This window comes from Melanerpes formicivorus, unplaced genomic scaffold, assembly GCF_026170545.1.
Source record: "Melanerpes formicivorus ecotype bairdi unplaced genomic scaffold, bMelFor1.0.p_v2 SCAF_67, whole genome shotgun sequence".
NCBI classification, from domain to species: domain Eukaryota; kingdom Metazoa; phylum Chordata; class Aves; order Piciformes; family Picidae; genus Melanerpes; species Melanerpes formicivorus.
Genome location: NW_027142419.1, coordinates 3687483 through 3709820, shown reverse-complemented (window position 1 = coordinate 3709820; position 22338 = coordinate 3687483). Strand labels below are relative to the sequence as shown.

Genomic DNA, 22338 nt, shown 5'->3' with positions numbered 1-22338 from the left:
CTCTCTCCTCTGCCCTGGTGAGGCCACAGCTGAAGTCCTGGGTCCAGTTCTGGGCTCCCCAGTTGAAGAGAGAAAAAAAATCTTGGAAGAGAGTCCAGTGGAGTCCATGAAGATGCTGAGTGGCCTGGAGCATCTCTATGAGGAGGAAAGGCTGAGGGACCTGAGACTCTTGAGCATGGAGAAGAGCAGCCCCAGAGGGGATCTGATCAATACTTGCCAGTATCTAAAGGGCAGGTGTCAAGAGAATGGGGCCAGACTCGAGTGGTGCCCAGCAACAGGGCAAGGGTCAAAACCCCCAGGAGGTTCCATCAGACCCAGAGGAAGAACACCTTTGCTGTGAGGGTGCCAGTGCCCTGGAGCAGGCTGCCCAGAGAGGGTGTGGAGTCTCCTTCTCTGGAGGGATTCTAAACCCACCTGGATGTGATCCTGGGCAGCCTGCTGTGGGTGACCCCGCTTTAGCAGGTGGTGGGGCTGGATGATCCCCAGACATCCCTTCCAACCATGGTGGTTTTGTGACCTTGGGAGTCTCCAGAACCTTTCTATAGGCAGCCTTAGCAAAGCACAAGAAATTAGCATGGCACAGACTTCCATCCCCAAAAGTCTGCTGGACTCTGAAGTGAGTTAGTTGTGAACAAGCATCTGTAAAACCCTCCCTGGCACATCCTGGCACTAGGCTGTTACAGGAATTTACCTGGGGGTCAGGGATGTGGGCAGGGCTTTGGGCTGGGAAGCAGAGAATAGCTGTGCTGGAGGTGAATTCAGGGCTCCTCATTCTGCATGGTTACAAAGAACACAGCCAAGGCTGCAGGCTGGTGGAAAAACTCCTCTCCCAGAACTGGGTTGCAAGCTCAGCTGCCTGCTGGAGACAAGACAGCCCCCCTCCTAGGGCTGGGCTGCAGTGGGGGGTTCCTCATTTGGCAGATTAAGCACAAAGGAGTTGGGACAAATTCTGTTGTGTCACCTGCATGCCTTTCATCCCATCTAGAAACATTCCATCACTGCTTGGGCATCAGCAGTGCCTTGTGTGGGGGCAGGAAGCGCCCCAGGAAGTGAAGTCCATGCACTTAATTTGTGCTTTACCCAGTGCTGGGCAGCAAGCACTGATTCAGTATTCAGTATTCCTAAGGTTGGAAGAGACCTCAAAGATCATCAAGTCCAACCTGTCGCCACAGACCTCATGACTAGAGTAGGGAGGACACTACTGCCCACTGCAGGCTTGAACTCACGACCTTCCCATTAAGGGGAACACTGATGTGCTGGAGGACCAGCCCCACAGGCAAGCTTTGGTGTGCTTGTTTATCTCATGTGACCAAAGTCCTTGAAGTCTGGTCTCCATTCCTGGGATTGCAGAGCTGGTGAGGACACTCATGCTCACTTCTCTCCAGCCCAAGGCATCTCACCTTGTACCTGCAGAACACCAAATGATGAAAGACACACAAAGCACACCCCACCAGCCCTTTCCTGTCCAGCCCCAGAGAGACTTCACAGAAGGCTCTTCCCTGTGAGATGGAGGTTGGAGATTCCCAATAGAGAGCTAAAAACTGGACTCAGATGACTGCTGTCAGAGATGACCAAAACCAGAGAAACTCAGATGCTGGTCCTGCTCAGGAAGTGTGCCCAGATGACCCTTCCTGTGGGGTTTAGGCAGGAGCTTGGCTCTGTGCAGCTCACATTGCTGTGCCTGCTGGCTGCAGAGCTGGGATTTGGGGTTCTGGCTGTGGGTACCCAAATTCACCACCCGTCTTCAACAGGGAATCCAGCTCCTCTCTGGGTCCAGCCTCAGCAGTACTTCCCCAGCCTGATGTACTCACGTTCCTGCAACCAGCTTGTCACCCTGCCTGCAAAGCAGGGGTCACAGAGCTTCCCCAAACTAATTAACACCAGCCAATCCCTTACAGCCTCCCTGAAAGTTGTTCCCATGGTTAATTATATCTGGCTATGTTGCTCCTTGATGCTGAGTGTGCACAGTTTCAGCTTTCCAGCTGCAACCTTCAGTTATGCTGTCTGTAACAAGTCCTCTTAATTCAGTATTCAGTATTCAGTATCACTAAGGTTGGAAGAGACCTCAAAGATCATCGAGTCCAACCTGTCACCACAGACCTCATGACTAGAGTAGGGAGGACACTACTGCCCACTGCAGGCTTGAACTCACAACCTTCCCATTAAGGGTCTTATGCACTACCAACTGAGCCAGTCTCAAGCTGTGCCAGGGGAGGTCCAGGCTGGAGGTGAGGAAGAAGCTCCTCCCAGCAAGAGAGATTGGCCATTGGGATGTGCTGCCCAGGGAGGCGGTGGAGTCACCATCACTGGAGGTGTCCAGGAAGAGCCTGGATGAGGCACTTGGTGCCATGGCTCAGTTGCCTAGATCGTGTTGGGTGATAGGTTGGACCCGATGATCTTGAAGGTCTTTTCCAACCTGGTTAACTCCATTCCATCCCATTCCATCCCATCCCATCCCATCCCATTCCATTCCATTCCATCCCATCCCATTCCATCCCATCCCATTCCATTCCATCCCATTCCCATTCCATTCCATTCCATTCCATCCCATCCCATTCCATCCCATTCCCATTCCATTCCATCCCATTCCATCCCATTCCATCCCATTCCCATTCCATCCCATTCCATCCCATTCCCATTCCATTCCATCCCATTCCATTCCATCCCATTCCATTCCATCCCATTCCATCCCATTCCCATTCTATTCCATCCCATTCCATTCCATTCCATCCCATCCCATTCCATCCCATCCCATTCCATCCCATCCCATTCCATCCCATCCCATCCCATTCCATCCCATTCCCATTCCATTCCATCCCATTCCATTCCATCCCATCCCATTCCATCCCATCCCATCCCATCCCATTCCATCCCATCCCATTCCCATTCCAACCTGGTCTGCCCCCACCAGAAACACAACTGCAACCCCATCATGCATGAGATCAACAGGAGAGAGATTCATCTGAGGATGAGATTAGCTTCTGTGCCCTGCAGTGTTGTGTCATCATCTTCCCCCTCCAAACAACTGCCATGGTGAGTAGTCATCAGGTGGCCCACATTTTCTGCTGTAGGTGCATGGCCCTGACATCCTCAAAGGCTTCACCACTGAGATTTGAAGTTTTCTGCCCAGCTTGGTCCCTCGTGGTAGATTCCCTCTTTGCCACTATAGTTTAACATCACCTTCTCAATGGACATGCTGAGCATTATGCAGTTTTGGTATCATTGTGGTTTCAAGGTCACAGTGATATTGTGGATCCCTTGTGGAATTGTGTTACTGTTTTAAAGCTCTCTCCTCCATTAGCCAAGTTGGAGATCTCAAGGAGAAGTTACCAAGAGAGAGTGGCAAGGCCTGTGTCCATAACCCCAGCTGTGGTCGGCTGACCCTGGCCCCATCCAGGACTCTCACCTGGCTGTGGTATAAGGGGGGAGACCAGGTGCCTGCCTTTTATCTGTCACACTAACTTAGGGGAAGGGCTGGTACGAAGGGGATACGCTACCCCAAAGAGGGTGGAGTGATGGGTCAGCTCCCAGAGACCTTGGTGGTTGTTGGTGACCTTTCCTTCCTCTTATGTAGGAGGAATGACATAGCCAAGGGTAGGGCTGGGCCTCACTGGCCAACCTCTGTATTTTTTAAGTGCTCAAGGGAAGTAACATGGTGGACATGAACACTGGATAATCCAGGAGAGATCATTTGGATTGATGGAAGACGTGGAGGGAAAGAGCAGGTGAAAGGTCATCATTAGAAAAGACTTCCCTTAAGATGAAGAGCACAGCAGTGACACCTTCCTGACTGCCTGGGGACGGGGAGCAGGGCTCGGGGAGTTGCCTCACAGTCTCCCCATCCCTCTGGCAGGGAAGCTATGCTGAGAAGGAAGGATGGCTAATTAAAGACAAAACTTTGAAGAGACCTCACAGCCAGGTCTACAGCCTGCATGGCCCATGAAGAGCCCCTGAAGCCCGTCATCGTGTCCCAGTCGTGCAGGGGCAGCCCAGACCCTTTTCCCCGCCTCACCAGGAGGCACAGGGCTCGGGACCTCTGCCTGCCCCGGGCTGGGAAGGAGACGAGGCTGAGCTGCTCCCCAGGACGGGTCAGACTGGGCCACCGGCAGCCGCGGAGGGAGTTAGGCCAGCTCCCCAGGAAGTTCAAGGCAGTGTTTTAACCGCAGGTTATGGCGTTGGAACCGAGTCCTCCGAGTCTCCGGCTCCGTCATTCCCCACCCTTCATTAACGCTTCGTGAAGCGCGTGGGCTGTTCCGCTCCCCTCTCCCCGTGTTTTTAAAGCGAGGGGAAAGGCTGGCAGGGCGGTCGTTGTGTCGACTGCCGGTAACGACAGGTAACGGAGGTAACGGAGCAGCCGCTGCCACATGGCCCCGCGCATTTCCCCGGCCAGGCCCGTTGGGGGTGGGAACGGCGGCGGCGGCCAACCAGAGCGTGGGGGCGGAGACTTCGGGGAGACCGGTGAGAAAAGCGAGCCTGGCAGCGGCGGCCGGAGTAGCCAATGGGCGCGGGTGGCTGCAGAGAGACAGGTGCCACCACCAATAGAAGCCCGACAGGGGGCGGTGGCCGCGCGAGGAAAAGCCAATGGGCTCTCCAGGCGTTTAACGGGCGGTTCGGGAGGCGAATAGCGTAGCTCGCGGGCGGGGCGCGCGGGGTGGCTAGCCGGTGCGGGCCGCCATTGTGGCCAGTTCGATCGGTATCAGGAGCGGAGAGCGGAGCTCAGCGAGCCCGGAACAGGGAGCAGCCCCCCCACGGCCGGCCTCAGTCACCATCACACCGCGGGAGGCGGCGCAAACAGCCAGTCACCACCACCGTCCGCACCGAACAGCCGCCGCCATGAGCAGCGAGGCCGAGACCCAGCCGCCCGCCGCCCCCGTCCCCGCGGCGGCCCCCGCCGCCCCCGCCGACTCTAAGCCTAACGGCGGCACCGGGAACGGGGGCAGCGGCTTGGCCTCGGCGGCGCCTCCCGCCGGCGGGGACAAGAAGGTCATCGGTGAGGGGAAGGGCGGGGGCCGGGCTGCGGGAATCGGGGCGGGGGGGGGAACGTCCGCGGCGGTCGGGAGGCCTCGGCGGCGGCGCGAGACCCCCCACCTCCTCCGGGCGCCATCGCGGAGGGGCGGCGCGAGCTCCCCCTCACTGAGGGGCGGCGCGCGCTGCCTCCCGCCGGCGCGCGCCCCCTCGCTCGCGGCCATTGGGCGCTCTCCGCCGCCTCTTCCTCCTCCCGCGCGCGCCGCCGGGCCCCGCGTGTCGGCGGATGGGGGCGGGGCGGCTCAAAATGTCCGCCACGCGGGGCCTTTGTGTGCGCCGCCCCGCCACGTGCCGCGCTGACGCCGCCGCCTCTCGCCCCTCTCCTCAGCAACGAAGGTTTTGGGAACAGTGAAATGGTTCAACGTGAGGAACGGTTACGGCTTCATCAACAGGTGAGGGCCCAGGGGGCGCCGGGGAGCGGGCGCGGGGGGAAGACGTTTGCTCGGGCTCTGCAGGCCTGGGGCCCGACGCGGAGCACGTTGCTGGGTGACGCGGGCTGCCGCGGGGCTGGAGGGCAGCGGGGACTTGGTGACACTTGGCAGGATGTGCCGGTGTGTCCTGCCGCTGTCTCGGCAGGTCTCTTCCCGTCGGTTTTTATTTGGCTGTCTCTCAGTGCTTGAGTCTTGGCGAAAGCCCCGCTGGCCTGGTGGCTGTTTTGAGAGGCCATACTTGCTACGTGGTTTTTTTCATGGTGGCTTGAGTTTTGGGGTTGGTTCGGTGGGTGGTTTTATTTTTCAGCTCTTAAGGTCGCAAGAGTCTGCTGGCTGTTAGTGCACAAACTGTTTGCTTAAGCTCCTGCGTGAGGTTCGGTCACATCAGTGCAAGCACACACGGCTGTGAGCACTTGGTAATTGCAAGCACACTCTCTTGAGGAAGCCCTGCAGGTATGGGGAGCAGAGCAAAATGCACGTTTGTACAGCACACGCTGAGTGTACAAAGGAGTCTCAGGAAGTACGTGCCTGAAAGATTCTTTTTATGGCAGTATTTCAAGGGAGAAAGCACTTAAATGTTTGCATAAATACTTAAAGTTGGCCTATCAGCAGAGCTGTCCCGAATGGGTTGTGCAGGGAGGTGGTCGAGGCCCCGTCCCTGGGGGTGTTTAAGCCCAGGCTGGCTGAGGCTCTGTCCAGCCTGATCTAGTGTGGGGTGTCCCTGCCCATGGCAGGGGGGTTGGAACTGGATGATCCTTGTGGTCCCTTCCAACCCCGAATGTTACTATGTAACTATGTAGGTGGACAAGTCCTGGCGTTGTGCTGCAAACCAGTCTGGCAAAATGGATCACTGGGGGGCTTGTTAGTTCTGGAGGCCTCCCCACAGGTTGCTTTGCAGAGGCCATAATCCAAAGCACCTTTCTCTTTACCTGCCTTGTGCCTCACCCACGGTTTCAGAATTTGACTGATGCCCTGGGAGCCTCTCTTAAGGGAAGGAGGTGTAGACACTGGTGCTTCTAGTGGGGGTTTTATTTCAATTTCAATACTGCTGCTTGTTAAAGACCGTGTTACCTTTAAACCCAATGTTAAGGGTATGCCAAGCTGCTTAATTGGTTTTGTGCCAGCAGCTTTTGAGAACTTGACTCTGAGTCTGCAGTTTGCATTCTTTGTGCAGAATTGAGTGTTCAGTGTTGTGTAGTTGAGGTATGCTATAAGCTTTGGCTTTGCTGACTTTTGTAAAGGCGTATAAAGTCATGGGCCAGGAACTCTGCCTCCAGGGAAGGCTTTTTTTCCCCACTTCCTTTGCTAGTGGAAGTGCTCACTAGTGTGAGTCAAGGGAGGAAGCGACAGCAGCTAGTTAAGACATCCACTGGCTTTCCCAGCCATGCATTTGGCAGCTGTTTAATCCCTGAGGTTGCCATTTTTAATGAGAAACCCAGGATGATCTCGTCTTATCAGGAGATTAGAGCCACAGCCTGAGAGCCAAACTGGAGGACATTTCCTGAACTCTGGAATTGCTCTGGCTTGCTGTGAGGGAAGTTTCACTGGAGCTCCTGCCCTTGGTTGTCTTTGCTTCAGCCAGGACTGTCTACAGCTGAAAATAGTTTGGGAATGAAAATGTAGTGTTGGTGTAGTTGCATGTTAACTTGGAGTGTTTCCTGTGGATTTTTAATGTTTGAAGGGCATTTCTGTTCTGAAATGCTGGATTGGAAGTTGAGTGTCTGTCAGTTGTGTTTTGGAGTTAGCAAAACAACAAGTGAATGTGCAGGCTGATGACTTAGTCCTTGCCATAACTGCAGCCACACATTGATACCTGGCTTTGTGGTTAGTGCCCTGCTGGGCTGAACACTGGTGTTTCCTTAGTGTTTGCTTGCCTTCCTAGTATCCTGTAGTGTTATGGTTTAGGTAGCTGAGGGGACAGGTTTAGTGCACAACTAAGCTAAATGGCTTGTTAGGCCTTCAGAGCAGGGCTTTCTTTTGTAGCATTTCAAGTTTTGTTTGAGAAGATCATCACTTCGTGTTACTCCATCCAGGTGGCTGCACTCTTGATGCTTCTAGCTGTGCTTTTGCTGGAAAGCCGTGTCCAGACCATGTGGCAGGTGCTGAGGTTTAAAATCAGCTGATGTCCTTTTTTAATTAACTGTGTGTACCCCCTGAGCTCTGTGACAGTCAGTTGCTGATCTGAAACCCCATTGTCCTCTTCAACGGAAGCCACGTTTTCAGAAGGACTTTAGAACCAAGCATCTGATGATGTGAAGATGTTGGGCAGGAGTGCAGAGCCACACATAGGCATTGTCCCTTCCTATCGCCATTTGTCAGTGCAGAATGAAGGAAGGTGCTGAGCACCAGTACTGAAACCTGTTAGTGGTAAGAGAGAGCCAAGAAGAGTATTTTAGTGGTAAGAGAGAGCCAAGAAGAGTATTTTGGCTGAAGCTGTGCGGGGGCTTCTGGGTGCCTCACTGTGAAGCTTCGGAGGTAAGCGGCCTGGTGATGATCAGCTCGTTCTGCTGTGTGCTCTTTTGACTGCCTTTCTCCAGTAACCTCAGAGGCCTGTAGGCCTCAATTCCCTGAGGAAACAAGGTGCCTTGTTTCCACTGGTGCTGCCCCCCCAAAGCACCATGGCTTGGATGAAGCTTTTGGCAAAGTCTTAGTTATTCTCGTGTTTTAAAGCCAGCGGTAAGGAAAACCTGGCTTTATCTTCAGAGGAAAAAGTAATTCTTTATTGTGTTACCCATAGCTTTAAGCATTCAAGTTCTGAGCCCATTTTCACACAGCCTTCCTTTGCAGTGTGTTTTAACCAGCCATTCTAAGAAGTAAAAGTCACTTTATTACTGTTCAAACCATCCCATGGAGTAAGGAAGCACTGCAGCAAGAGTCACTGGACCTAGTGCAAGATTCGAGGGCTGACTTTGTTGTGAGTGGGCAGCTTGGACACAGTTTCAGCTGTACCTTGTAATTGCAGAACAGAAACTTTGCTGACTTAAGTTAGTGCTGTATTATGGTTGCAGCAGGGTGTTGTGGAAGCTATATCATGGTCATATGGAGGGATGCTTTTGGATCTCTGTAGGTACAGACCCAAATCCTTTATTTGCTGTGCTCACAATTACAGTGTGACTAAGCTGTCTTCAGTGGTCAGCTGGTGGTACTGCTCCCTAAATGAAGGCAATATCAAGGGTGAGAAGGTGTCTCTCTGGAGAGGTCACACGAGTGCCTGTTTCAGAGGTTTCCATAGCTGGTCTCCCACATGAAATGCTACTAGGGATGATTGACTAGGCACTATCAGGTGTTTGATCTTCAGATGGTAGATGTGAGAGAGGAGTGTGTGAGAGGCTGTTGCATGCAACTTCTGGACTCCTCTGTGCTCTGAACCTTGTGAGTGCTAACTCCTTACTTAAATAGTTAAGTAAGGGACTAGCTGAGAGTGGGTTGAGGGGGCTGATGCCTAGAGCTTGACCCCATGTTTTGACCCACCCCAAAGAACTGATTTTATTAATTTACTGTGAATTTCACACGTGAATTTAAATTTTTCATTGTCTTGCAGGAATGATACCAAGGAAGATGTGTTTGTCCATCAGGTAAGATTTCCCTGAAACTGAAGGTTAACACCTCTGAAACTCCATGTGCGTGACCTGTGCAGTGTATATCCTGGGGTATCTGTGAGGACATAGATATGATGAGTTGGGTAGGCTGGTGCTGATGTCTGCACGTGTGCTCAGCTGGCTTGGAGAGGCCTGCTGGATGTCCAATTAAGCTGCCTGGTGGAATTGCGTAGTTGTTAAATGGAAGTAAAGTGAAATGAGAAGCTTGCAGCAGGGGGAGAAATTGCTTGTAACAGGGATGCAATGTCAGTGAGGGTTTTTTAGGCAAAACTTAGAGAATCTGTTGCTTAAGGCTTTCAGTGACAGTCTGCAAACACTTGACTAGGCACTTTGTCCATGTAACAGGTATATGGGCCTAGCTGTCAGGGACAGTGGCATGGGAACCTCTGGGAGCCAGCCCAGGGTGAGGCTGGGCCCTATTTCGTGGGGCAGGTTGGCCTTAGCCCACAGCTTTGACTTGCCAGCCCATGGTCAGCAGCTTCCATGTCTCCTGTTGTGAAGCAACCCGCAAGGAGCCAGTGCATTGTTTTGTTTCAAGTGAGGAGTATTCTGCTGGAAAAAATAACCCCTGGAAAGTGCTTTGACTTGAGTTTGATTTTTGCCAGCTCTGTTCCTTGTTTGTGCCACGTCTGAATTACCTGAAGGAGCACTTGTTTAGAAAGGGTTGTTAGTGATGGGCAGTGGAGAAAGGCCAAGTGACTCCACTGTGTGTGACTGAGGCAATAATACTTGCCCTGAGGACAGGCTTCCAGGCTCCAGTACTCAATTTGCAGGTGGGGTTACCTGTAAATGACCTGAGCTAACGGTCAGACTGGACTGGTAAACGCTCTCTGTGTTTCTAATAGCAGAGTTTGGCAGTGATTTGTTTAATAGTTTTCACAATAAAACCAGTTTTAGGAGTCTAATCTGAAAAAAATCAACTTGCTTTAGGCGTTATGGCTGTGTATACTTTTTGCCATCCTCAACATCAAGCTCTCAGGAAGAGCTGTTGGACTCAGCTGCTGTTGTATAGGCTGAGATTCAGCTGGGAGTTTGCTCAATTCAGATTCTGTTGCTGGTATTCTATAAAGTTGTTACACTTGCTTTACTGTTCAGTTGCAGTGTTTGGTAAGCAGAGTGTGGCTGAGAGCACAGCCTATTGAGTAGGAATTCAGCTGTCAAAAATACAGTCCACTGCTGAAGAGCAGAGAACATTCACTGCTTTCTGGTGATGTCCTTTTAACATGCAGATACAGAGGCTCGTCTTGTGCTGACACCCTCGGAAGTGATCTTTCGGTGTACAGTACACAGCTGAAGTGGGTCTGTGGTTCATTGGTCAATACTGTGGCCAAAGTGATGGTGGTGGAAGCCTCAGGCAGAAATGTTTAATTTATGGCCATGGCTGTGTTTGTGTAGCTTGGGCTGTACAGGGTATGCTGGGTGTGTGGTTGGAAAGAGGGCTCTGTATCAGCGCTTCAGAGGAACAGACAACTGCTGTGGGGGTGTTCAGTGCCAAGCTGGTCGGCCGTGCTGTGGCCAGGCTGCATGGCAGGGGTGGGTTGGTGGGTTGTGCCCAAACTGCTTTATCAGCTTGCAAACAGTGTTCACAGATGTTTCCAGTCAAAGCTGGTGCACATTTCAGATGGGCCAGGACTCCAGTAAGCAGGTGCATTTTATGGCTTCCTGGCTTTTCACAGAGGTTTAATTGCTTTTTCAGGAGTCCAGGTCTTCCTCCAAAGATCATAAATACTCAAGTTCCTTAATGCTTTTTAAAAGAAAATGTCTTCAGTTATGCTAAGTGGCATTCTCATGCTGTGCCTGGACCTAATTCTGCAATTCTCTGTTGTTAGACTGCCATAAAGAAGAACAACCCCAGGAAGTACCTCCGCAGTGTAGGAGATGGCGAGACGGTGGAGTTTGATGTGGTTGAGGGAGAAAAGGTGAGGACGTCTCTGGGGGCTGGGCTGTGCACGAAGCCGGGGCTGCAGGCTCTGCTGCCATGCCTGTGGTGTGAGTTGATGCCTGCTGACAGCTGTGGGGATGAATGGTTCTCCATTGCTTGGCAGTGTGCATGTACATGGTGACTGGGTGTTGAGCCCTGTTCTGCTGTAACTGTTTGGTGCTGTGCAGGGCGCGGAGGCAGCCAACGTTACAGGTCCTGGTGGAGTCCCAGTGCAAGGCAGCAAATACGCAGCAGACCGTAACCATTACAGACGATACCCACGTCGCAGGGGTCCTCCACGCAACTACCAGCAGAACTATCAGAACAGTGAGAGTGGGGAAAAGAACGAAGGAGCAGAGAACATACCAGAAGGCCAAGCCCAGCAACGCCGTCCCTACCGCAGGCGGCGGTACCCACCTTACTATATGCGTAGGCCCTACGGGCGTCGACCACAGTATTCCAACCCTCCTGTACAGGGAGAGATAGTGGAGGTAAGGTCTGCTTCAGCTGGCTGGCTGAGGAGCAGGGTGATGGGATGCAAGTTTTTGTAGCTACTTGGGATGGTTTAGGTAAGGTTTGACAGCAGGACAAAACAGCAGAGTGGATGTTGGTAAACTGAAGGTCTTAATGTTACAGCTTTGAAAAAGGGAAAGGGTTTGAATTTGTGTTGACTTCTCTGTGATTAACTGGAAAAACACAAATTGTGCCTCGTGTGGCCCTGCTTCTGTGCACTGAGAGCACTGCCCACCTTCTACACCTGGAACTTCACCCAACAACCCCCACGTTCCTCCCAACTTGACGAGGGGGGTGTGGCATTTGTGGGCTTCTGCATGTGGCAGAGATAGTTTGTTGCCTCGTGTCTTCCAGGGTGCTGACAACCAGGGTGCAGGAGAACAAGGCAGACCAGTCAGGCAGAACATGTATCGAGGTTATAGACCACGGTTCCGCAGGTATGCTGCAGATCAGCTCTGTCTCTGTAAAACCTTGCCTCGTAGCAGCAGAGGCAGAACATGGCGCTGGTCAGATGCTGCACTGTTAAAGCCTAGTTTGACTTTCAGGGGTCCTCCTCGTCAGAGACAGCCTAGGGAGGATGGGAACGAGGAAGATAAAGAGAATCAAGGGGATGAGACCCAAAGTCAGCAGCCACCTCAACGTCGGTACCGCCGTAACTTCAACTACCGACGCAGACGCCCAGAGAACCCTAAACCACAAGATGGCAAAGAGACGAAGGCAGCCGAACCAGCAGCTGAGAACACGTCCGCTCCCGAGGCCGAGCAGGGCGGGGCTGAGTAAACGCCGGCTTTACCATCGACCATCCTCCGGGTGCGTGCCCCGCCTGGCTGCTCCCTGTCCTGCACACGCTGGGGGCGCTCCTCCTCTGCTAACTGCGCTGGTGGCCCTCGGGGGCAGGCCTGTGCAGCTGAGCTGTGCAGGTGCTGATGGAGCGGGACTGCAGGCTTTCTTGTTGCTGATGGAGTCTCTGTCTAGAGCACTGCTCATCTGAAAAGCAGTCAAGGCTCACAGCAGTCTGTGTTTACCCAGAAACAGTCGTTCCAGTGGTGCTGGTGTGGTGATGAGAGCAGCCAGGAGAAATGGGTCCTGTGGTTGGCGTTGGCTCTGTGAGCACCTGAGCTTTGAGCACTCAGTCCTGAAGAGATAGTGAGCAGCATTGAGACCTTTGGTGTTCACCCCTAGAAAGCTGATAGAGAATTTGCAGGAGCCTATCAGTTTTTATCTAGCAAGTTTCTATTTAAACAAAGTACTGGAAGCAGTGGCAGAGATGGTTCTTTGCGTGGAGTATCTTAGGTACCAGGGGCTGGAGTGCTGTGGTGCTGGTTGTAGCTGCCGCTTGGGGGGGGGGGGGGATGGTGTGAAGGGCAGTGTGAAAACCTTGCTTTTGTTGGGAGGTGGACTGGCTGTGACACAGCCTGTGTCTGGTGCTGTCTTCTGATGGCTAGTTTTGCTCATCTGGGAGTGTTTCCACTGCCAGGACTCACTTGTTCTGCACTTTTCCTGGTTGCCCCCCTTTTCTGTCCTTCCTCTCTCTGTGTCTTCTCACCAGCATTCCTATACCATTCCTTGTGTCCTACTCATCCCTCATTGCCTGGAGGGCAGGCGTACAGAAGGAAGCCATTAGGCTGTGGTGGTGACATTAATGGGATGAGCAGGGAGCTGGGCATGGAGCTTGGTGTGGGCAGTGGCCACAGATCTCCCCCAGCTGGGAGGATTCAATTCTTGGCTTGGGTGCTGCTGGGTTTCTGGTGCAGGTGAATTACGTGATACCTCTCCAAGCTGCAGTGTCTTCTGTGTGCTGGATGCCAACCTTAGTTGTATCCTGAGTGGTTCACACCCACTGGATGAATTGCTAATGCCATGGGCTTGAGGATGGCACTGTGCTGTCACTTGGTTGCTCTGTCTTGTCTGTTGATGGTATTGGAGAGGGATAAATTGTAGTTTCTGTGGTCTGGGCAGTGATGTTCCAAGGGCACACTGTGCTAGGCACAGGTAGAAATCTGCTCTGCAGCTGCCTTCTCAAGGTCTTCAGTTCTTGTGCCCAGCCAGGGGTGCCCTGGAATTCCCGTCTGCATTTGCAGAGCTTTGTGTACCCACAGAGCCTGTCAGAGCAGCACACCACAGGCATCAGGGTTTGGAGGTGGGGGGCTTGCATTGAATTAGAGATCTTCTCTTTCTGGATGACTTTGCACTTCCGTGTTGATGGTGGCAGTTCTGGTCACAGATGGTAGGAGTCTGGTGGGTTGATCTGAGGTCGGTGTCGATCCAGGGTCGGTGTTCCTGGGTGTGTAGGAAAGGCAGAATTCCCCCGTGGGAAGTGGTGACTGCAGACAGCCAGGTTCCCCCTCCTCACACCTTGCCTGATCATCCTTTTGTTTTTTTTTTTCCTTTTTCCAGTTTAGTCATCAAAGAAAAGACATAAGAAACGAAGAAGAAAACGAAATTCCAGCAATAAGAAATGAACAAAAGAATTGGAACTGAAGACCTTAAGTGCTTGCTTTTTGCTGTTGACCAGATTGCTAGAACTCTCTGCATTGTCTATGCAGCATGGGGTTTTTATTATTTTTACCTAAAGAAGTCTCCTTTTGGAAACGACAAACACGTTTTTTAAAAGCCTGTTTTTTCTCAATATACCTTTCAAGGTTTTTAAATTGTTTCATATCTGGTCAAGTTGAGATTTTTAAGAACCTCATTTTTAATTTGTATGAAATAGACACCTGATTTTTTCAAGTCAAACTGCAAGCATCTCTTAATAAAGGTCTTAAGGAGTTAACTGTGTGTGCTTGGTTGTTTTGAGCCCACTCGTGGGGGGAAGGGGTTAATTTAGGGCAATGGCTGTTGGGGGACTGACTGCAGCTGGGGTCAGTCTGGGCTCTCACAGGGGGAAGAGGGGAGGTGCTGTTGTCCATCCAGTGCCTTCCCAAGAGCTCTGCTCAACCTCGTCCCCACAGGGATAGGGCCTCACAAACCTGCATTATGTGAGGGGGCTTGGGAAAAAAACAACCAAACCACATACAGCTCCCAGCCTGGCCACTGGCAGTGTGCTGGGATGCTTGGAACACAGTCTGTGATGTCTTAGCGAGGGAGGGGCTGCACAAGTTCTTGGGGGTGTTGCTCCTGATGTGTGGGAAGGGGAACTAGGGGTTGGGGGGAGCAGAAACCCTGGGAAATGCAGGTTCACATCTGGGCTCGAACATGAGAGCAGCCTGATGGCAGACTTGGTTGTGCACAGGACTGGTTCAGCCACCTCTGCAGGGCCACTCTGCTTCCAGACAGGTGTGGGAGAACCTGGAGCCTTCATGTGGTGAGAGGCTCCTTGTGTTCCTGCAGTGACCAGCCACAGCGCCTGCTGTCGCACTAGGGGGGAAGGAACACAGAGCTGCACCTCGCAGCAACGCCAGTGAGAGCCAGCGGAGCTGCTCTACCAGCATCTGAGCTGCTTCCTCAGTCTGTGGTGCTGTGCTCTCCCAGCACCATTTACCAGTAAGAAGAGCACAGGAGGGTAGGACATGGTTTGGCAGCTGGTGAGAGCTTTCCTGCATGCAAGCTCTGTGCTTGTGTGGTGCAAATGCTACTTCTGTTCTGCCTTGTGCTCCAGTGGCAGCCACTGGACACACTGAGGGCTGGGGTTTGCTTGCTGAAAACCTTCTTGCATACTCCTGTCTGCCCATCCTCCAGGTGGCTCCATCCTTTGGACCACTGACAGCAAACCTCCAGTCCTGCAGCTTTAGTGATCAGAGTTCTTCATTATTTGGGTCCCTGGGGAAAAGTACTGGCCTTGCACACTTGGTAGTAATTTACTAAATGAGCCAGTGCTGATGACAGTGACAGGCTTGCTCCTGTGCCTCAGGACAGAGCAGCTGGCCAGGGGTGTTTCTGTAGCGCACCCAAAGCAGGGAGCCGAGAGAAAGCCACAGATTGGCTTCCATTCAGCTTCACTACAGATGATGTTCCTAGCCTTGCCTGGGGATGGATGGCTTGGGAGGACCTTACAGCTCCTCTGCTGTGTGTAGGTATCTTGGATCCTGCCTAGGCTACCGAAGTGTTGCCATGAGTCTCCTGCACCTTTGCAGGATTGCACAATGTTAGAGGTTGGAAGAAAAATCATGAAATCCAAGCCCTCTGTCACAGCAGCTTCACCGGGGGCAGGCCACACAGAAACACATCCAGGTGGGCTTTGAAAGTCCCCAGAGAAAGAGACTTGCTTCCAGGATCTGCTTGGGCCAGGAGCTTGGTCTGTTGCCTCTTGGTGCCACAAACCTCATTTTGGGGAGCTTCCCTGCAGGGGTGTGGTTTCTGCGGGCTAGCCTTTGGGTGAGAAGCAAGAGATGAGCACAAGCAGGAAGCAGTCGGTGCCTGCCGGCAGTGAGCCTGGGCCCTGCTTTGTTTTCCTAATGGTTTGCAAGGCAAAAAATAATTCCCTTGGAAAACAGAGCTCCTGGGCTGTGTAGGCTGAAACCCCCAGCTTTGCAGGCAGAGCATCTCCCTGCCTCACCTCCGTGTGCTCAACCTCTGTTGCTGCAGCGTTCTTCCGCTGATGCCTCCGTGAGGTCACTAGTAAGTGTTGCAGGTTTCACAGGACCTCCTCCCGCTGCCGGGCTGCTCAGCCTGGGGGAGGTTTCCCGGCCGGGCCGCTGTGTGTGGCCAGGGCTGCCAGGCACGTGGAGTCAGTGTTGCTCCAGAAATGCTTTCTGTGAAACCCCTCCCGTGTCAGAGACACTCCGTTGTTCTCAGTGTCCCGACAGCTCCCCCGGGGCAGTTGGGGTGTCTTAAAGCAACACTTTTTCTGGAGTTTATGTTTATGAAACCCGGCTCTAAGTGGGGGAAAACACCTTCTGTGGGTGACTTCTGCAGCCCCTAAGCTTTTCTGCAGCCACTGATACTACAGCTGACACAGATCCCAGTTCAGGTAGTAGTGCTTTAATGGGGCCAGGCAGGGTGGAGAGAGTGTCCAGCAGCAGGGCTGACTGCGGGGGGTGCTGCTGCCCATCACACACGCGAGTCCATGGCGTACATCTGGCTGGTGGCTGTTCGGCCCTGGGGCTGTGCAAGCCTCTGGGGTTGCCATTGGCTGCTGGGATCTGCCAGAAAGGAGTGGGGGTTGTGCTGTGCCTGGCAGAGCAGGGAGGCTTGGGGGGTGCCACAGCAAGGGGACACTGCAGGAGAGATGAACTCAGCCTGCCAGCACTGTGGGGTCGACTTCCACCAGTGGGATCGGGCATCAGGGGTGGAGATGATGTCTGGTGGGGCATCACCTGCCGTGTGTCCCTGATGGTGGGACCAGATTTTCACCAGTGTATTGTTAACAGCCACTGGCTCAGGCTTTGGCTGGTCACAGTGATACAGCTCCAACATGGCTACTGCTCTGAGTAGTCATCAATGCTACTTCCAGGACCTCAGGGTCCCAAATTTCTATGCCCCCTTCATGCCCTTAAAGGCCTTAGCAGGGCATTACTCAACCCAGTCCTGCCTAGTATGACCCAGCCTTCCCTGCCAAGGAGCAGAGGCCAGACACACAGGAGTTCCCTTGATCAAGCTGGACCCTCTGAGCTGGTTCTTCACCCCATGTGCATTCCTGCAGGGCAAAAGTCTACTTAAGGTGGGATGAGGTGGGACAGAGCAGACTGACCTGTACAGGAATGGAGGCAGCAAGTTAGCAGGATGGAAGCCACAAAGCAGCCTGTGGAGCCAGCCATCCCCAGCCAGCATGACCACCCAAAGTCGTAGTGGACGCCCAGGAATATGTTGCGTGACACCAGCATGGCCCTCTCCACATAGACATCTACCGCGTACCACACAGAGCCCACAAGACCCAGGACACCTAGGAGGAATGAGGCTAGTTAAGAAAGGGCCACACAACTCCTCCCAAGCTCCCCAAGACCCATCTGGGGCTGCCCCTAGCTGCTGGCATTCCCCCCAGTCCCTATCGAACATGAATTCCCCCAGCCACGCACTGCCAAAGCCAAGGATGACACCAGCCCCGTAGCACATCTTCAGTTTGACACAAGGATCTTCCTTGAGGAACTTGATGCAGTCAAGCCCAAGAAGCAAGGTGACCAAAGCCAGGCCAGCCAGGAGGTCAGCTGTGATCAGCAAGGTCCGTGTCACCACAATCTTCACTGGGCAGAGAGGGGGAAAAAAACAGCAGGCTGAGGAATGGTCAGAGGAACTGGTCTCCCTGCTTCAGACTGCTGCTTGTGTGCTTGCTCACCATGGCTGTAGGAGATACCTACACTGGGACTCACCAACTCCATGCTTGCCACATGCCATATGCAAAGTGCTCCAGGACTTCACAAGCCTGCTTTTAGCCCAACTCAAGACACCAAGCAGCTTAAGGTGCAGAAGTCAGCACACGTGGCATACTCAGACCTTGCACAGACTGAGCAGAAGATGCTGCTGTCCATACTGGGTTTTTTCCCTCCAAGTTGTGCTGCTGGTGCTTTGAACAGCATGGAAAATCAGAGAGCTGGTGTGGGTCACACTACCTTGGAAAGCCTTTTCCCCAAAGCACTCCCACTGAATGCACACTGACTCTTGGTTCCTCTCTCCCCAGCCCAAATCTGGGTTGTCCCATGTCATCACCTTGTACAAGAGTTCTGTGCAGTGCCTGATGTGCCCTGTGCAGATCAGGACAAATATCTATGCCATGCTGTGACTCTGTAGGCTGAGGACTCAAGTCCTTGGCTGGTGAGAATGGTCCTCACTCCTGCATGCAGTGTTGGTGGGGTTGCAAATCCCACCACGCAATGGGAGACAGAAGCTGCACCTGGGCACAGCTTCATGGGTCTGTCTCCTGCTTGGTGACTGCTTGGCAGAGAAGGCTGTGCCATGGGTTGTTGAGCCATGCCGATGGGACAGGAGACCAAGAGAAGCCTGACCTGCATTGCTAACTACTGTGATGAGGATCATCTTGAAAAGCAAAGAGTGAAATTCAGCTGTGAAGTTCAAGAAACACTTCTAGGCCGTGCCAGCTCACCTGGGTGGTCAGCCAGGATGGAGTCATACTGGTCACAGGTCCTTACCCCATCTTGCATGTTGGTGACACACTCCCTCCAAAGCCCCCGGCATTTGTGACTTACCTGGAAGCAGGAGAAAGGCAGTCAGGCAAAAAGCACCAAACCCCACCCCAGTTCCCCAGGAGTACCCCAGCAGAGCAAATCTTCAGCCTCTCCTCACTGCAGCTGGACATGTCCCTATGACTCTCTGCCCCAATTACAAGAAGGATCTGGAGGTGCTGGAAGGTGTCCAGAGAAGAGCCACGAGGATGAGCAGAGGGCTGGAGCTGCTCTGCTCTGAGGACAGACAGAGTTGGGGTTGTGCAGGCTGGAGAGGAGAAGGCTCCCAGGAGACCTCATTGTGGCCTTCCAGGATCTGCAGGGGGCTGCAGGAAAGCTGGGGAGGGACTTTTGAGGGTGTCAGGGAGTGATAGGACTGGGGGGGATGGAGCAGAACTAGAAATGAGTAGATTCAGACTGGATGTCAGAAAGAAGTTCTTCGCCATGAGGGTGGTGAGAGCCTGGCACAGGCTGCCCAGGGAGGTGGTGGAAGCCTCCTGGCTGGAGGTGTTTGCAGCCAGGCTGGAGGTGGCTGTGAGCAACCTGCTGTGGTGTGAGGTGTCCCTGCCCATGGCAGGGGGGTTGGAACTGGAGGAACTGATTGATGTCTGTTCTAACCCTGACAATTCTACTCACACCTTGCTCTCTGTCTCCTTCTGCTTCAGCACTTCTCACTCTTCCTAATCCTCCAACTCAGGTAGAAAGCAGTGGACTTGTCCCATCATGTTCCCTTTCCATGCCCATGGAGACATGGTGCAACCCCACGGATGTTGAGGCACCCACCTCGCTCCCAGCTCCTAACTTTGAAGTTGTTCTGCTCACCTCCAAGCTGTCATCAGCATTCACCATCCAGCAGTCGGTGCATGTGGCAAGGAGCAGGAAGAGGGCTGAGAGGAGAGCAAGACTGAAAGCCATCATCTGCAAGGCTGCACTCATGGGGTAACCTGCAAGGGCACAGAGACATCCTCCCACCTCAGCTCTGGCCACTTCCCAGATCCCTGACTCACAACAGACAAAGTGCACCTAGGCCAGAGTGTCCCCTGGATCACTGTGAGTCATCTGGGCTCCACCTCATGGTCCTTCTGCTGCCAAAATGCTCAGGTACCCTTAGGCAAGGTTGGTGCACCAGGTTTGCCTGCAGACACAGCCTATAGAATTCTTTGAGTCCTGTAGCGGAGGTGTGGGGCTCCTCTCTCACAAACAGACCATTGCTGTTGTTGAGCCAGTTACCATCCCACCTCAGAGCAGTGGGCATCCTGTCTCCAAAACCTGGACATGAATGTCTCTTTGCTGTGGTTTGCAACCCAAGATGCTAAATATTTTACCACCTGAAGTTCCAACTGCTGTGACAGCCCTCAGGGCAGAGGAGTTTCCAGAGTGGGTTAGTTGAGGGGACTGGGTGGGTCTCTGAGGTGCAGTGGTTAATTATTGTAGGGTCCTGACTCTTCATCACTGTGTTTGTGACCTTGAGCCAGATGCTTCCCAACATGTGGCATGACACAGACTTCCCTGTGGTCCCCATATTCAGTGTGCAGCACCTCCCACCACATATCCTCTTGGGATGTTGCTGGGAGCAGAGCTACCACTCACCCCACTTCTGAGCATTTCCATCAGCTTTACTCATCACAGAATCCTGGCGTGGCTCAGGTTGGACAACACCTCAGAGCTCATCTGCTCTAACCTCCCCACCACACACAAGGACACCTCTCAACTAGACTGAGCTGCTCAAGGCCTCACCCAATCTGGCCTTGAACACCCCCACAGAGGAGACAGTCTCAGCCTCCCTGAGCAGAGTCTCACCACCCTCCTACTTAAGAACTCAGCTCCAGTCTAACCCTGCTCTGCCTCAGCTTCAAACCATTCCCCCTTGTCCTGTCTCACACACCCACATGCAAAGTCCCTCTGCAGCCTTCCTGTAGGATCCCTTCAGGTATTGGCAGGCAGCTCTGAGGTCCCCCTGGAGCTTTTTCTTCTCCAGGCTGAATAGCCCCAGCTCCCTCAGCCTGTCCCCATAGCAGAGGTGCTCCGCTGTACCCAGGGTAGCTTACTAGCAGCACGGTATTGCAGTATATTAGAGGTTGGAAGGGACCTCAGGTCCCTCAGGTCCAACTGCCCTGCCAAAGCAGGATCACTTAGGGTAGTCCATACAGGAATGCATCCTGGTAGGTTTTGAAAGGCTCCATAGAAGGAGACTCCACAGCCTCTTTGGGCAGCCTGCTCCAGGGCTCCAGCACCCTCACTGTAAAGGACTCGATGATCCTTGAGGTCTCTTCCAACCTTGGCGATACTGTGAGACTGTGAAATCTTCTATGTTAAAGTTTGAACCTTTTGTTATTTGCCTTACTACTGTGCACCACTGAAAAGAGCTTGGCCCCCTCCACTTGACACCCACCCCTCAGATATTTATACACATTGATGAGATCTCCTCTCAGTCTTCTCTTCTCCAGACTAAACAGCCCCAGGGGGCTCAGTCTCTCCTCATAGGGGACATGCTCAAGTCCCCTAAGCATCCTCGTGGCTCTTTGTTGGATTCTCTCCAGCAGTTCTCTGTCTTGAACTGGGGAGCCCCAAACTGGACACTATTCCAGGTGTGGTCTCACCAGTGCAAAGTAGAGAGGTAGAAGAACTTCCCTAGACCTGCTGGAGACACCCTTCTTGCTGCACCCCAGGATGCCATTGGCTCTCTTGGCCACAAGGGCACTTTGCTGTCCCATGCAGAACTTGCTGCCCCCCAGCACTCCAAGGTCTTTCTCTGTGGAGCTGCTTTCCAGCAGGGCAGCCTCTAACCCGGCCTGGTGCCTGCTGTTATTCCTCCCCAGGGGCAGGACCCTGCACTTGTCCTTATTAAGCATCATGAGGATTGCCTGCACCCAGGTCTCAGCCTGTCCAGCTCTAGTTGGGTGGCAGCACAGCCTGAGGGGTTTCAGCCACCCCCCAGTTTTGTATCTTCAGCCAACTTGCTGAGGGTGCTCTCAATCCCCTCGGCCAGGTCATTGATGAAGCAAAACTGGACCCAGTACTGGCCCCTGGGGAACACCACTGGCCACAGGCCTCCAAGTTGATTCTGGCCCACTGATGATGACCCTCTGAACTCTATTGTTGAGCCACCTCACTGACCAGCTGTCTGTGCCACATCTCCTTTCCAACAGCCTCTTAAACCCAGCTTACAACCTTTTTGAATCTCCTGAGCTAACTCTCCATAACTTTGGATTTTTCCACTAGGCCCTGGCTGTTTTGGAGCCTTTGAAGAAAATCTCTTTGGACATTTGAGTTACATGAGAAGGAACAAAACCCACCTACCCACCCACCCACCCACCCACCCACCCACCCAACCACCCAACCAACCAACCAACCAAAAAAAGCCGTAAAGAAAGCAGCCCTCAGCCCCCAGTCAAAGCAGACCTGGATCCCACCAGGGATCAAAAGGGGCTTGGGGGGAGAGGCAGAATTACCTTCACCACAGGCTCATCCTTGCTGGGGTGGGAAGATGGCAAAAGTCTTTGTCACCAATGACTGGAGCTGGAGATACGGCTCTTGAAGACTTTCAAATACTGATGGGATTTGATCCTGACCCACCTGATGGAGCTGGGGAATGCAACACCAGCCAGGGCCTGTGCTGGGGTATTTAAGGTTTTTCCAAGGCATGTCAGATGGGCTTTGTTCTCCACAGCCTGATGGGCATCCCTGTGGTTACAACGGTAATGGGCTGGAAATGGAGCCTCTCCAAAAACACCACGTGGGGAAAGCCGTGGGAGCCTGCCGGGAGCGCTCCCCAGGCGGGCGACTCTGCGTCC

The 22338-nt window shown here is 53.2% G+C and overlaps 2 protein-coding genes across 5 annotated transcripts; one reads left to right on the top strand and one right to left on the bottom strand.

The window, feature by feature from the left end:
- Nucleotides 1–4670: 4670 nt before the first annotated feature.
- YBX1 (Y-box binding protein 1) lies at nt 4671–14262 on the top strand. Of its 3 annotated transcripts, none has more exons than XM_068162833.1 (8): nt 4671–4990; nt 5354–5417; nt 8998–9031; nt 10885–10974; nt 11165–11467; nt 11844–11926; nt 12023–12299; nt 13892–14262. In XM_068162833.1, exons 1-7 carry the CDS (start codon nt 4834–4836, stop codon nt 12267–12269), a joined length of 978 nt encoding a protein of 325 aa, XP_068018934.1. In that variant the 5' UTR covers nt 4671–4833; the 3' UTR covers nt 12270–12299; nt 13892–14262. The 3 variants fall into 3 exon arrangements, with proteins under 3 accessions (XP_068018934.1, XP_068018935.1, XP_068018933.1); XM_068162834.1 differs by having other exon boundaries at nt 4672–4990; nt 12035–12299; nt 13887–14262; XM_068162832.1 differs by having other exon boundaries at nt 4672–4990; nt 13887–14262.
- LOC137453519 (claudin-16-like) lies at nt 12293–22153 on the bottom strand. 2 transcript variants are annotated; one of them, XM_068162836.1, is made up of 6 exons: nt 21997–22153; nt 19367–19488; nt 18466–18568; nt 17444–17608; nt 17119–17310; nt 12293–13876 (listed from the first exon to the last, which is right to left on the bottom strand). In XM_068162836.1, the coding sequence occupies exons 2-6, from the start codon at nt 19478–19480 to the stop codon at nt 13854–13856; spliced, it is 597 nt and encodes a 198-aa protein (XP_068018937.1). In that variant the 5' UTR covers nt 19481–19488; nt 21997–22153; the 3' UTR covers nt 12293–13853. The 2 variants fall into 2 exon arrangements, with proteins under 2 accessions (XP_068018937.1, XP_068018936.1); XM_068162835.1 differs by lacking the exon at nt 12293–13876 and adding an exon at nt 16317–16570.
- Nucleotides 22154–22338: the final 185 nt, after the last annotated feature.

Excerpts from the sequence above, each read along its gene's own strand:
- LOC137453519 (XM_068162835.1), bottom strand. The coding sequence starts at position 19,480 with ATGAGTGCAGCCTTGCAGATGATGGCTTTCAGTCTTGCTCTCCTCTCA. Across the intron at positions 18,569-19,366 it reads ATGCTGATGACAGCTTGGAG|GTAAGTCACAAATGCCGGGG; the intron begins GTGAGCAGAACA and ends TCCTGCTTCCAG. Across the intron at positions 17,311-17,443 it reads TGTCATCCTTGGCTTTGGCA|GTGTCCTGGGTCTTGTGGGC; the intron begins GTGCGTGGCTGG and ends CATTCCTCCTAG.
- YBX1 (XM_068162833.1), top strand. The coding sequence starts at position 4,834 with ATGAGCAGCGAGGCCGAGACCCAGCCGCCCGCCGCCCCCGTCCCCGCG. Across the intron at positions 4,991-5,353 it reads CGGGGACAAGAAGGTCATCG|CAACGAAGGTTTTGGGAACA; the intron begins GTGAGGGGAAGG and ends CCCTCTCCTCAG. Across the intron at positions 10,975-11,164 it reads ATGTGGTTGAGGGAGAAAAG|GGCGCGGAGGCAGCCAACGT; the intron begins GTGAGGACGTCT and ends GGTGCTGTGCAG.